Below are 14817 nucleotides of genomic sequence, written 5' to 3'. Positions count from 1 at the left end.
CGAAGCCACAATTTTGTACACTCAGAGTTTGTGATCTACTATAGCTAATGATTAGCCCATTGCGGTAGCCTAAACAAATGCAGATGTCAAACCCCATGATTCAGCCATCTATAGCCTAGCCACTATGCTACTACATCCATTAGGCGACTGGAGTTAGAAGATGGCGCCGGAGGGGATGGCTGCCATCTTATCGGCTCTTAACCAACCATGCTATTTTTTTTCTTCCTTCGCGTTGTACGTAAGAACATAATGTTGCTGCTACCATCTCTTATGACCAATAAGAGCTTCTGGATATTAGAACTGCGATTACTCACCTCAGATTAGACAAAGAGTTTTTCTTCAATGAGTCGGCCGGGAGGAAGATACTTCAGACACCCGACCAGGCCCAGATCCCCGACATTCGCTGGAGAAGGAAACAGATTTGGCGGGAAAAGATCAGGGTGGCTTGTGAGGATCAGGCGACGAGTGTATAATCTGCCTTTGCCTTCCGTCATGCTAGCTAACGTTCAATCGCTGGAAAATAAATGAGACGAACTGAAAGCACGTACAGTGGGGAGAACAAGTATTTGATACAGTGCCGATTTTGCAGGTTTTCCTACTTACAAAGCATGTAGAGGTCTGTAATTTTTATCATAGGTACACTTCAACTGTGAGAGACGGAATCTAAAACAAAAATCCAGAAAATCACATTGTATGATTTTTAAGTAATTCATTTGCATTTTATTGCAATCAATTGAATTTACAACAGGTGGACTCCAATCAAGTTGTAGAAACATCTCAAGGATGATCAATGGAAACAGGATGCACCGGAGCTCAATTTCAAGTCTCATAACAAATGGTCTGAATACTTTTTAAAAATAAGTTATTTATCTTTTTATTTTAAATAAATTTGCAAAAATTCCTAAAAACCTGTTTTTGCTTTGTCATTATGGGGTATTGTGTGTAGATTTAATGAGGAAACATTTATTTAATCGATTTTAGAATAAGGCTGTAATGTAACAAAATGTGGAAAAAGTCAAGGGGTCTGAATACTTTCCGAATGGACTGTATTTATAGATTGTGATTATAAAACACACGTTGTCTCTCTGTGTACAGACTTTGAGACGCTGACGCGGGAGCTGTTCAAGCTACAGTTTGAGGAGTCAGAGGTGGGAGGTCAGAGGTTAAAGTTTGTGTCAGAAGACCTCTCCAGCCTCCTAGAGTCACCCACCAATACACAGGTAGGATATATTAATTCTGTACACTCCAGCCTCAATGGGTTTCCTGTGTAAATACATCAAATCTAATGTACTGTAGTTGTTTACGTGCACGTCAGACTGTGAAATTTGATATAGGTATGATGATTTTGAAAATAATTTGCAGATCTATGTCTTACAGTTGTAGGATCTTACTTTGACCCAAATTGCTACAGCAGGAAAATAAAATAACAGGATTGTGAATTATTATGTGGACATTTTTGTAGGCGTTGATACATTTTACATAAGGGAAAATCAAGTCAGAAATTTCAAAGTGGAAATTACGAACTTCAGAAGCCTTTTTAAACCTCAAATACACTAAGCACTAAAACTAAGTTTTAAATGTCCTGCATTGCATTACATTTCTCGGCATTTCTCCTGCAACAGGGTGATCAAATTAAGATCTTACATCTGTATGCTAAAACAAAGGGGCGTTTTCCCGGACACATGTTAAACCTGGTCCTGGACTAAAAAGCAAGCTCAATTGAGAACCTCCATTATTAAAAGTGCTTTGTGTCTAGGACTAAACTTAATCTGTGTCTGGGAATCAGCCCCAAAGAGTGTTTGTCTATTGTAGCGTTAATGTTTGCTGTAGTAAACTTGACATGCAGTGGTTATGAATGTTGCTCTGTTGATGCTCTGCTTGAAGGTGTAATATGTGTAGTATAGTAAAGTGTTTTTATATGCATTAAAGCTGCCCGTCTTTCTATCTATCAGACTTCACTGTCTGACTCTGATGACCTAGAGGAGATGGAGAGACTGAGGAAAGACCACATCGAGGCTCTGAGAGAGATCAAGAAACTACAGGTACATATTACCGGAGTTCGAGAAATCAAACATTAGTAGGTCAGAAAACAGAAACGTGAATACATGAGCATATACAGTATATAGACAATTTATGATTTTTTGTTGTTGCCGTGTCGCTACGTTCTCCAGGAGCAGTTGGCAGAGTCCGAGAGACTTCAACTGCAGATGCAGGGAGAGCTGAACAAGGTCAAACAGGTGTGTTAGTAAACAGGTGTGTTAGTAAACAGGTGTGTTAGTAAACAGGTGTGTTAGTAAACAGGTGTGTTAGTAAACAGGTGTGTTAGTATACAGGTGTGTTAGTAAACAGGTGTGTTAGTAAACAGGTGTGTTAGTAAACAGGTGTGTTAGTATACAGGTGTGTTAGTAAACAGGTGTGTTAGTAAACAGGTGTGTTAGTAAACAGGTGTGTTAGTATACAGGTGTGTTAGTAAACAGGTGTGTTAGTAAACAGGTGTGTTAGTAAACAGGTGTGTTAGTAAACAGGTGTGTTAGTATACAGGTGTGTTAGTAAACAGGTGTGTTAGTAAACAGGTGTGTTAGTAAACAGGTGTGTTAGTATACAGGTGTGTTAGTAAACAGGTGTGTTAGTAAACAGGTGTGTTAGTAAACAGGTGTGTTAGTATACAGGTGTGTTAGTAAACAGGTGTGTTAGTAAACAGGTGTGTTAGTATACAGGTGTGTTAGTAAACAGGTGTGTTAGTAAACAGGTGTGTTAGTAAACAGGTGTGTTAGTAAACAGGTGTGTTAGTATACAGGTGTGTTAGTAAACAGGTGTGTTAGTAAACAGGTGTGTTAGTAAACAGGTGTGTTAGTATACAGGTGTGTTAGTAAACAGGTGTGTTAGTAAACAGGTGTGTTAGTAAACAGGTGTGTTAGTAAACAGGTGTGTTAGTATACAGGTGTGTTAGTAAACAGGTGTGTTAGTAAACAGGTGTGTTAGTAAACAGGTGTGTTAGTAAACAGGTGTGTTAGGTTGGGTGCAGAGATGTTTCTCCATTCACCAGAGGGAGTTCTGCACAAGCACACTTAAAGTACATAGGGTACAAGTGGAAAAAGTTTTGACACATCTACACATTCCAGGGTTTTTCTTTATTTGTACTATTTTCTACATTGTAGAATAATAGTGAAGACATCATAACTATGAAATAACACGTATGGGATCATGTAGTAACCAAGTCGGGAAGTGGTAGCATACGAGCACTATTTCTTCAAAATGTATCTTTAGATCCCAGCTTATATTGAGCAAGCAAGGGTCTTTTCTTGGTCTTAGCCTATGGAATTCATACAATAATACAAGAACAGGATTCTCTTGTGGATGGCTGTGTCTTGCCTACTATTTACTAAAAAGCCATACTGTGTACTAATCGTACTACATACTATTTAGAACATATTGTTTAGTAAAACTGCATTCAATAAGCAACAAATATAAATGTACTAGCTCAACCATACAATGAGTCCTGTAATGCGCAATTGTGTTGATCCCAGCATTCGTTCATTTTGGTAAAGCGAGTCTCCTTATCTGATTATAAGCTGTTGTCAAACACACATGGGTCTGGAAAGAAGATTCCCCTTCTCTATAGTGTGCAGCGAATTTTACTCGATGAAAAGCCAAAATGACTACGCATTTAAAGCTTTTAACTACAATTTGGAAATTTCACATATACAACATTCTATTTTCACATACCACAAAAAAAAGCCTACTATTTAGAGCACAAGAAGGAGTATTCGGACACGGCCGATCAACTGATCAGCCCATGAGTATCCAATACTACATACACCAAACCACATGAGTATCCCATACTGAAACAAACAGACCCCTCATTATAAACTCCTTGAACCACATCACTAAGTGGTTAATCAACCTTAGTGCAACTAGAGCAGTCATGGTCCCTTCGAAGCATGCCATCATCCATAAGCATCCTATCAGAGAACGCTTCCCAAATTACACACTATTCCGGGCACTACTTTTTAAGGGCACTACTTTGACCAGGGTTCTGTTCAAAACTAGTGCACTACTGTATATAGGGAATAGGGTATCATTTCAGAAGCGTACTCTGAGCTTGTTGAGAGCACTTGGTTTAACACATCCTGTAGTAGCATCGCTGCAGCACCATGTGTAGGCGGGAGAAACAGAAGGAACAGTGTAACAAACTCACTGTTTGAAGTGCGAGACTCCAGGGAACACAGAAGAGGGTGGACCCTAAGTAAAATAAATAAATAGACCCTCTCTGTATTGTGAGTCATAGACACAGCACACTTGGCCTCACCTCCACTCCTCTACGGGTCGGTCTCCCACACACTCTGGATGCGTCCCAAATGGTACCTTATTCCCTATAATGGACAACTTTTGACCAGAGTAGTGCACTATATAGGGAATAGGGTGCCATTTGAGATGCATATTCTGATACAAGTGTTGCATAAAGAGCACAGATCAATATCCACATTTATCCACAGGAAATATTAATATGCCTAACAGGAACCGGGATGGTAACATCTCTATTTCTTTCATATCTTCCTTCTTTACTGCATGCTTGTCACGACAACGATTGCATGCAATGCCTTCATAAAGTATTCACACTGCTTGACTTTTCCAAAAAGTTGTTGTGGGATTGTACCGGCAGCCTTCCTCCTCTTCGTCTGAAGAGGAGGTGTAGCAGGGATCGGACCAAGACGCAGCGTAGCTCGTGTTCAACATGATTTAATAATGACGATTAAACAGTGAACACTTACAAAATACAAAAGAACAAACGTGGCTTACCGATACAGCCCAATCTGGTGTAGAGAAAACACAGAGACAGGAAACAACCACCCACAAACCCCAACACAAAACAAGCCACCTATATATGATTCCCAATCAGAGACAACATAAAAAATCTGCCTCTGATTGAGAACCATATTAGGCCAAACATAGAAACGGACAAACAAGACACACAACATAGAATTCCCACCCAGCTCACGTCCTGACCAACACTAAAACAAGCAAAACACACAAGAACTATGGTCAGAACGTGACAGGGATTAAAATGGATTTAATTGTCTTTTTTGTTGTTGTGAAAGGTCTACAGAAAATACTCTGTCAAAGTGGAAAAAATAATTAATACACTAATATATCTTAGTATTCAACCCCCTGAGTCAATACATGTTAGAATACATGTTAGAATCACCTTTGGCAGTGATTACAATTGCGAGTCTTTCTGGGTAAATCTCTAAGAGCTTTACACACCTGGATTGTACAATATTTGCACATCATTATTTTTTTAATTCTTCAAGCTCTGTCAAGATGCTTGTTGATAATTGCTAGACAGCCATTTTCAAGTATTGCCATAGATTTACAAGCAGATTTAAGTCAAAACTGTAACTCGGCCACTCAGGAACATTCAATGTCGTCTAGGTAAGCAACTCCTGCTGAATGGTGGGAAGCAGACTAAACCAGGTTTTCCTCTAGGATTTTGCTTGTGATTAGCTCTATTCCATTTATTTTAATTTAAAAAAACTCCCTAGTCCTTGCCAATGAAAAGCATACCCATAACAGAATGCAAACACCACCGTGCTTGAAAATATGAAGAGTGGTACTTCGTGATGTGTTGGATTTGCCCCAAACATAACGCTTTATATTGCTGTTTTATATTGCTGTTTTAGTGCCTTATAGGATGCATGTTTTGGAATATTTTTATTATGTACAGGCTTTCTTTTTATTCTCATTTAGGTTAGTATTATGGAGTAACTACAATGTTGGAGATCAATCCTACATTTTCTCCGATCTTAGCCATTAAACTCTGTAACTGTTTTATAGTCACCATTTGCCTCATGGTGAAATCCCTGAACGGTTTCCTTCCTCTCTGGCAACTCAGTTAGTTATGACGCCTGTATCTTCGTTGTGACTGGGTGTATTGATACACCATCCAAAGTGTAATTAATAACGTCACCATGCTCAAAGGGATATTCAATGTCTGCTTTTTTATTTTTACCCATCTACCAATAGGTACCATTCTTTGTGAGGCATTGGTAAACCTCCCTGGTCTGTGGTTGAATCTGTTTTTGAAATTCATGTTAAACACTATTAGTCCATGCAACTTATTATGGGACTTGTTTAGCAGACTTTTACTCTGCTTATTTAGGCTTGCCATAACAAAGGGGTTTACTTGTTGACTCAAAACATTTCAGCATTTCATTTTTTTATTAATTAGTTAAAAATTCTAAAAACATCATTCCACTCTGACATTATGTGGTGTGAATGCCAGTGACACAAAATCTCAATTGAATCCATTTTAAATTCAGGCTGTAAAACAACAACGTGGAAAAAGTCAAGGAGTGTGAATACTTTCCTGAAGGCACTTTATGTAGTCACTGCCTGGTTGTCAGGTTATGCTCTACTGTAATAAACACACAAACACATGCAAATGCACACGCCACATGCATATACACACACATACACACACACACACACACACACACACACACACACACACACACACACACACACACACACACACACACACACACACACACACACACACACACATACATACATACATACATACATACATACATACAGACAATGCACGTACACATACACACAAACACATACATACATACATACATACACACAAACACACACACACACACACACACACACACACACACACACACACACACACACACACACACACACACACACACACACACACACACACACACACATACAGACAATGCACGTACACACAAACACAAACACATACACACAATCACATGCACACACACACAAACAGGTTTAGCTGTGTGCGAGTAACTCTAAACTCCTAAGCACTACGACTACTGCATATGTAATAACCTGAATGGCTGAGAAGCTTCGTCTGTGTATTCAGCAGTGTAATTATTTAACCTTCTACGTACACTACACTGGGTTGGTATGGAAATCACTTGGTTATGGCACCCTATTCCCTGTATAGTCAAAATAAATTGTCACATGCTTTGCAAACAACAGGTGTAGACTAACAGTGAAAAACTTTCTTACGGGCCCTTTCCAACAATGCAGAGAGAGAAAAAAGATACATCATTGAAAAATAATAACATGAGGAATAAATACACCAAGCGTAACAATAACTTGGCTGTATACATGGGGTCCCAGTACCGAGTCGATGTGCAGGGGCACGAGGCATTTAAAATATATATATATATACAGTACCAGTCAAAAGTTTGGACACACCTACTCATTCAAGGGTTTTTCTTCATTTTTTACTATTTTTTTACATTTTCGAATAATAGTGAAGACATCAAAACTATGTAATAACACATATGGAATTATGTAGTAACCAAAAAAGTGTTAAACAAATCAAAATATATTTTATATTTGTCACGGCTTTCCTCCTCCTCTTCATCCGAAGAGGAGGAGCAGGGATTCGACCAAAACGCAGCGTTGTGTGATGACATATTATTTATTTAAACAAGACACAAAACGAACTATACTTGATAAACTACAAAACAAATAAACGATGTAGACAGACCTGGACACGAACTTACATATAACACGAAGAACGCATGAACAGGAAACAGACTACATACAAACCGAACGAACGATACCGAAACAGTCCCGTGTGGCATAACATACAGACACTGACACAGGAGACAACCACAACAAACAGTGTGAAAACACCTACCTTAATATGGCTCTCAATCAGAGGAAATGAAAACCACCTGCCTCTAATTGAGAGCCATATCAGGTCACCCTAAACAAACATAGAAACACACAACATAGACTACCCACCCAAACTCACGCCCTGACCGTCAAACACATACAAAATAACAGAAAACCGGTCAGGAACGTGACAATATTTGAGATTCTTCAAAGTAGCCACCCTTTGCCTTGATGACAGCTTTGCACACTCTTGGCATTCTCTCAACCAGCTTCATGAGGAGTGCTTTTCCAATAGTCTTGAAGGAGTTCCCACATATACTGAGCACTTGTTGGCTGCTTTTCCTTCACTCTGCGGTCCAACTCATCCCAAACCATCTCAATTGGGTTGAGACCAGGTCATCTGATGCAGCACTCCATCCCTCTCCTAATAAACAGTAACAGCAACATATGTGATCAATCAAAAAAGTCAATGCAGGGGCGGCAGGTAGCATAGTGGTTAGAGCGCTGGACTTGTAACCGAAATGTTCGCAATATCAAATCCCCGAGCTGACAAGGTAAAAATCTGTCGTTCTGCTCCTGAACAAGGCAGTTAACAAACTGTTCCCCGGTAGGCCGTCATTGAAAATACGAATTTGTTCTTAACTGACTTGCCTAGGTAAATAAAGGTTAAATATATTTTTTTAAATGCAGATACTCTGGGTAGCTATTGGTTAACTATTTAAATAACTAATTAGCAGTCTTAGAAGCTATTCAGTGTCCTGTTGGTTCCAGATATGGTTCATCGGTACCGCTTGCCGTGCGGTAGCAGAGAGAACAGTTTATAACTTAGGTGGCTGCTTTCTCTGACACCGCCTGGTATAGAGGTCCTGGATGGCAGGGAGCTCGGCCCCAGTGAGTGATGTACTGGGCCGTACGCACTACCCTTTGTAGCGCATTGCGGTTAGATGCCAAGCAGTTGCCATACCAAACGGTGATGCAGCCAGTCAAGATGCTCTCAATGGTGCAGCTGTAGAACTTTTTGAGAATCTTAGGGCCTGTGACAAATCTTTTCAGTCTCCTGAGGGAGAAGAGGTGATGTGGTGCCCTCTTTATGACTGTGTTGGTGTGTGCGGACCATGATAATTCCTTAGTGATGTTGACGCAGAGGAACTTGAAGCTCTCGACATGCTCCACTACAGCCCTGTCGATGTGGATGCGGGCGTGCTTGGCCCTTCGTTTCCTGTAGTCCGGAATCGGCTCCTTTGTCTTGCTGACGTTGAGGGAGAGGTTGTTGACTTGGCACCACAATGCCAGGTCTCTGACCTCCTCCCTTTAGGCTGTCTCATCGTTGTCGGTGATCAGGCCTACCACTGTTGTGTCGTCTGCAAACTTAATGATGGTGTTGGAGTCGTGTGCGGCAACGCAGTCGTGGGTGAACAGGGAGTACAGGATGGGCCCTCGTGTTGAGGGTCACCGTGGCGGATGTGTTGTTGCTTACCCTCACCACCTGGGGGTGTCCTTCATACTGGACACAGAGACATAAAAATGGTATCCACAAGTTTATCTGACTCTGGGGACGTACATAACGGGCCTCATTGCCAAAATCACAAATTATCTTCAGGTTTTCTGATTATCTTGCATCAGTCATGTTCTCTTTCTAGATTATATTTGTCTGGATCCCAAATGGCACCCTATTCTCTTTATATTGCACTACTTTTCACCAGGGCCCATCCAAGTGGCACCCTGTTCTCTTTATATTGCACTACTTTTCACCAGGTCCCATCCAAGTGGCACCCTATTCTCTTTATATTGCACTACTTTTCACCAGGGCCCATCCAAGTGGCACCCTATTCCCTTTATATTGCACTACTTTTCACCAGGGCCCATCCAAGTGGCACCCTGTTCTCTTTATATTGCACTACTTTTCACCAGGGCCCATCCAAGTGGCACCCTATTCTCTTTATATTGCACTACTTTTCACCAGGTCCCATCCAAGTGGCACCCTATTCTCTTTATATTGCACTACTTTTCACCAGGGCCCATCCAAGTGGCACCCTATTCTCTTTATATTGCACTACTTTTCACCAGGGCTTATCCAAGTGGCACCCTATTCTCTTTATATTGCACTACTTTTCACCAGGGCCCATCCAAGTGGCACCCTATTCCCTTTATATTGCACTACTTTTCACCAGGGCCCATCCAAATGGCACCCTATTCAAAAAGTAGTGAACTACATAGGGTCCAAAGTAGTGCACTATATAGGGAATAGGGTGTCATTTAGGATGCTTCCTTGAAGAGCTCTCTATAGTGATCTCCTGCAGACTCAGCAGCAGTGGTGTAAAGTACTTATGTAAAAATAGTTTAAAGTACTAATTAAGTCGTTTTGGGGGTCTATCTGTACTATTTATCATTTTGACAACTTGTAATTTCACTTCACTACATTCCTAAAGAAAACAATGTACTTTTTACTCCATACATTTTCCCTGACACCCAAAAGTGCTCCTTACATTTTGAATGCTTAGCAGGACCGGATAATGGTCCAATTCACGCACTTAAGAGAACATCCCTGGTCAGACCAACTGCCTCTGATCTGGCGGTCTCACTAAACACACATGCTTTGTTTGTAAATGTTGCCCCAGGATATCCGTAAGACAATGGTGCTGTATGGGTAGCTTAATACAATGAATTTGAAACTATTCATACTTTTAGTTTTGATACTTAAGTATAACTAAATTATTTCAGACTTTTACTTAAATAGTATTTTCCTGGGTGACTTTCACTTTTACTTGAGACATTTTCTGTTATAAGGTATCTTTACTTTTCTCCAGTATGAGAATTGGGTACTTTTTTGGGGTACTACTGCTCAGCAGCATTACATAACTAAACCCCTGCTGTCACCCCAGCCTGGCCTCAAAGAATCCAAGTAGCATGCTCATTTTAAATCTGTGCCACTCAAACAGGAGGGAGGTTGGTCGGGGAGGATGGGTGGGCGTATAACAACCCAAAGGTTGCGTGTTCGAATCGCATCACAGACAATTTTAGCTAGTTAGTAGCAACTTTGCAACTAGTTGCTACTTTTTAGCTGCTTTGCAACTACTTAGCATGTCAGCTAACCCTTCGCCTAATCTTAACCCTAACTTTTCCCAGCTAGCACATTTGGTTCCTTGGAAGTTGTGGGAACATATGTTTTTGGTTTCCCGTTGGTTCTGGGAACGAAGACATACGTTTCCTGACTGGTTCTGATTTAAACGTTCTGAGAATGGAAGTAACATTTTCGCCTGTTCTGGGAACTTACATTTTTAGGTTTCATGGAGCGTCTGAGAACGTTTTACTCTGGATCCCTGAACGTTTTCTTAATGCTTTGAGAATATGACTTTAAATAGAACCATGACAAACCTGCAGAAAACGTTATGCTAAAGTTCTGAAATTCCCACCTAAGAAACATGTGGTTCTCGGAACATTATGTGCTAGCTGGGTGTCCTGCACCATTCCCAGAACGTTGTGGGAAGGTTGTATGCAAAATAACCATAAGACAACAACACACTCACCAAGATCGCCCCCCAAAAAGATGTGCTGGCTGGGTAACCCGTACCCTAACCTTAACCCCTAATCCTATCATACTCCCTCTCTCCCTCTCTACCTCTCTCCCTCTCTAACTCTCTCCCTTTCTACCTCTCTCCCTTTCTACGTCTCTACCTCACTACCTCTCTACGTCTCTACCTCTCTACGTCTCTCCCTCTCTCCCTCTCTACCTCTCTCCCTCTCTCCCTCTCTACCTCTCTACGTCTCTCCCTCTCTACCTCTCTACGTCTCTACCTCTCTACGTCTCTCCCTCTCTACCTCGCTACGTCTCTACGTCTCAACCTCTCTACGTCTCTACCTCTCTACGTCTCTCCCTCTCTACGTCTCTCCCTCTCTACCTCTCTACCTCTCTCCCTCTCTCCCTCTCTACGTCTCTACCTCTCTACGTCTCTCCCTCTCTACCTCTCTACGTCTCTCCCTCTCTACCTCTCTACGTCTCTACCTCTCTACGTCTCTACCTCTCTACGTCTCTCCCTCTCTACCTCTCTACGTCTCTACGTCTCTCCCTCTACCTCTCTACGTCTCTCCCTCTCTACGTCTCTACCTCTCTACGTCTCTCCCTCTCTACCTCTCTACGTCTCTCCCTCTCTACCTCTCTACGTCTCTACCTCTCTACGTCTCTACCTCTCTACGTCTCTCCCTCTCTACCTCTCTACGTCTCTCCCTCTCTACGTCTCTACCTCTCTATGTCTCTCCCTCTCTCCCTCTCTACCTCTCTACGTCTTTCCCTCTCTACCTCTCTATGTCTCTACCTCTCTACGTCTCTCCCTCTCTCCCTCTCTACGTCTCTACCTCTCTACCTCTCTACGTCTCTACCGCTCTCCCTCTCTACGTCTCTACCTCTCACCCTCTCTACGTCTCTACCTCTCTCCCTCTCTACCTCTCTACGTCTCTCCCTCTCTACCTCTCTACGTCTCTACCGCTCTCCCTCTCTACGTCTCTACCTCTCTCCCTCTCTACCTCTCTACCTCTCTCCCTCTCTACGTCTCTACATCTCTACCTCTCTACGTCTCTCCCTCTCTACCTCTCTCGCTCTCTACCTCTCTACGTCTCTACCTCTCTCTCAATTCAATTCAAGGGGCTTTATTGGCATGGGAAACATATGTTAACATTGCCAAAGCAAGTGAAGTAGATAATATACAAAAGTGAAATAAACAATAAAAATGAACAGTAAACATTACACTCACAGAAGTTCCAAAAGAATAAATCCATTACAAATTTCATATTATGTATATATACAGTGTTGTAACGATGGGCAAATGGTTAAAGTACAAAAGGGAAAATAAATAAGAATAAATATTGGTTGTATTTACAATGGTGTTTGTTCTTCACTGGTTGACCTTTTCTTGTGGCAACAAGTCACAAGTCTTGCTACTGTGATATTACACCCAGTAGATATGGGAGTTTATCAAAATCGGGTTTGTTTTTGAATTCTTTGTGGATCTGTGTAATCTGAGGGAAATATGTCTCTCTAATATGGTCATACATTTGGCAGGAGTTTAGGAAGTGCAGCTCAGTTTCCACCTCATGTTGTGGGCAGTGTGCACATAGCCTGTCTTCTCTTGAGAGCCAGGTCTGCCTACAGCAGCCTTTCTCAATAGCAAGGCTATTCTCACTGAGTCTGTACATAGTCAAAGCTTTCCTTAAGTTTGGGTCAGTCACAGTGGTCAGGTATTCTGCCGCTGTGTACTCTCTGTTTAGGGCCAAATAGCATTCTAGTTTGCTCTGTTTTTTTGTTAATTCTTTCCAATGTGTCAAGTAATTATCTTTTTGTTTTCTCATGATTTGGTTGGGTTTAATTGTGTCGCTGTCCTGGGGCTCTGTGGGGTGTGTTTGTGTTTGTGAACAGAGCCCCAGGACCAGCTTGCTTAGGGGATTCTTCTCCAGGTTCATCTCTCTGTAGGTGATGGCTTTGTTATGGAAGGTTTGGGAATCACTTCCTTTTAGGTGGTTGTAGAACTGAAGGGCTCTTTTCTGGATTTTGATAATTAGCGGGTATCGGCCTAATTCTGCTCTGCATGCATTATTTGGTGTTTTACGTTGTACACGGAGGATATTTTTTCAGAATTCTACATGCAGAGTCTCAATTTGGTGTTTGTCCCATTTTGTGAATTCTTGGTCGGTGAGGGGACCCCAGACCTCACAACCATAAAGGGCAATGGGTTCTATAACTGATTCAAGTATTTTTAGCCAGATTCTAATTGATATGTCAAATTTGATGTTTATTTTGATGGCATTGAAGGCCCTTCTTGCCTTGTCTCTCAGATCGTTCACAACTTTGTGGAAGTTACCTGTGGCGCTGATGTTTAGGCAAATGTATGTATAGTTTTTTGTGTGCTCTAGGGCAACGGTGTCTAGATGGAATTTGTATTTGTGGTCCTGGCGACTGGACCTTTTTTGGAACACCATTATTTTTGTCTTACTGAGATTTACTGTCAAGGATCAGGTCTGACAGAATCTGTGCAGAAGATCTAGGTGCTGCTGTAGGCCCTCCTTGGTTGGTGACAGAAGCACCAGATCATTAGCAAACAGTAGACATTTGACTTCAGATTCTAGTAGGGTGAGGCCGGGTGCTGCAGACTGTTCTAGTGCGTCCATAAGGAGTACAATCTGTGTCTTGTGTGTGTGTGTGTGTGTGTGTGTGTGTGTGTGTGTGTGTGTGTGTGTGTGTGCGAGGGGGGGGGGGGTCCCCTGGGCTTGGGGCTCTTCATTTGTCTGTTCTGCTGTGGTGTCGAGACTTTTGTCGGGAGCTGAGGTGTGCTGTTCTGCTGGCTTCTCTGCGGGGGTGGCCACCTCTCTAGTGGGTTGTTCTCTGTCACACGCCATCCCCCTCACCCTCTCCTCCAGCAGTCTGACTCTCTCCTCTAGTGCTCTGTTCTTCTCCTGCTCTTGCTTTTTATATTGTTGAAGTTGTGTCAACACAGTCCAGAGTGCAGATATGTCTCTCTCCACCTCCAGCTCTCTGGGTCTGGTTAAGGGGGTGTTGTTGTGCTGGACTGTTGTCTGGGTCTGTGCTGACTGGAGTGTGATCACCTGCTGTTCCAGCTCCACCTGCCTTACCTCCAGCTGGGTAAATGTATCCTTTATTTCAATGAGGGGGTAGTACTCTGTGCTGGGAGGTTGACTTTCTGCTTGGGAGTGCTCGTCTGTGGGGTTATATAATGAAGAGGTCTGGTCTGAGCCGCTCGGGGTGGGGGTATCTTTCTAAAGGGAGAGCTTCTCCGTCTGGGCTAAATCTTTGATTAGGTGAAAGTCCAGCTGAAACTGTTTGGGGTTACCCTGTACCAATACTGTTCCAGTCTTATAGAGATTTATATTAGCTGACTCAGAGTCCTCGTTGTCTAGTATCCTGAGTTTCCACCCCTCGTTAACACCCCCTCTCTTAACAGTGCTAATATAGCACTGTGCCATGCCAGGGGATGGTCTGTGTGGAAGATGAGGTTGCTGATGTTCCCATTTTTATAATAGTCAGCAAAAAGTGTCTCTTGATTTTCCATAAGGAGCTTCATTTTGTGATCTTTTCTTTCCTTATCGTTCTTTACATACACAGAGTACTGTATTTTAATTACCTCTGAACAG

The 14817-nt window shown here is 42.0% G+C and overlaps 1 protein-coding gene across 1 annotated transcript in view; it reads left to right on the top strand.

The window, feature by feature from the left end:
• LOC129828645 (syntaxin-binding protein 4-like) overlaps positions 1–14817 on the top strand; it is a 122646-nt gene that overhangs the window by 53330 nt on the left and 54499 nt on the right. The window contains exons 14-16 of the mRNA XM_055889741.1: positions 1096–1220; positions 1953–2042; positions 2172–2237. Of these exons, the coding sequence (XP_055745716.1) occupies positions 1096–1220; positions 1953–2042; positions 2172–2237 (281 nt within the window). The remainder of the gene's footprint in view (positions 1–1095; positions 1221–1952; positions 2043–2171; positions 2238–14817) is intronic.

The sequence above is a fragment of the Salvelinus fontinalis genome, chromosome 30, assembly GCF_029448725.1.
Source record: "Salvelinus fontinalis isolate EN_2023a chromosome 30, ASM2944872v1, whole genome shotgun sequence".
In the NCBI taxonomy this organism is placed as follows: domain Eukaryota; kingdom Metazoa; phylum Chordata; class Actinopteri; order Salmoniformes; family Salmonidae; genus Salvelinus; species Salvelinus fontinalis.
This window is presented reverse-complemented; position numbering and strand designations above follow the sequence as displayed.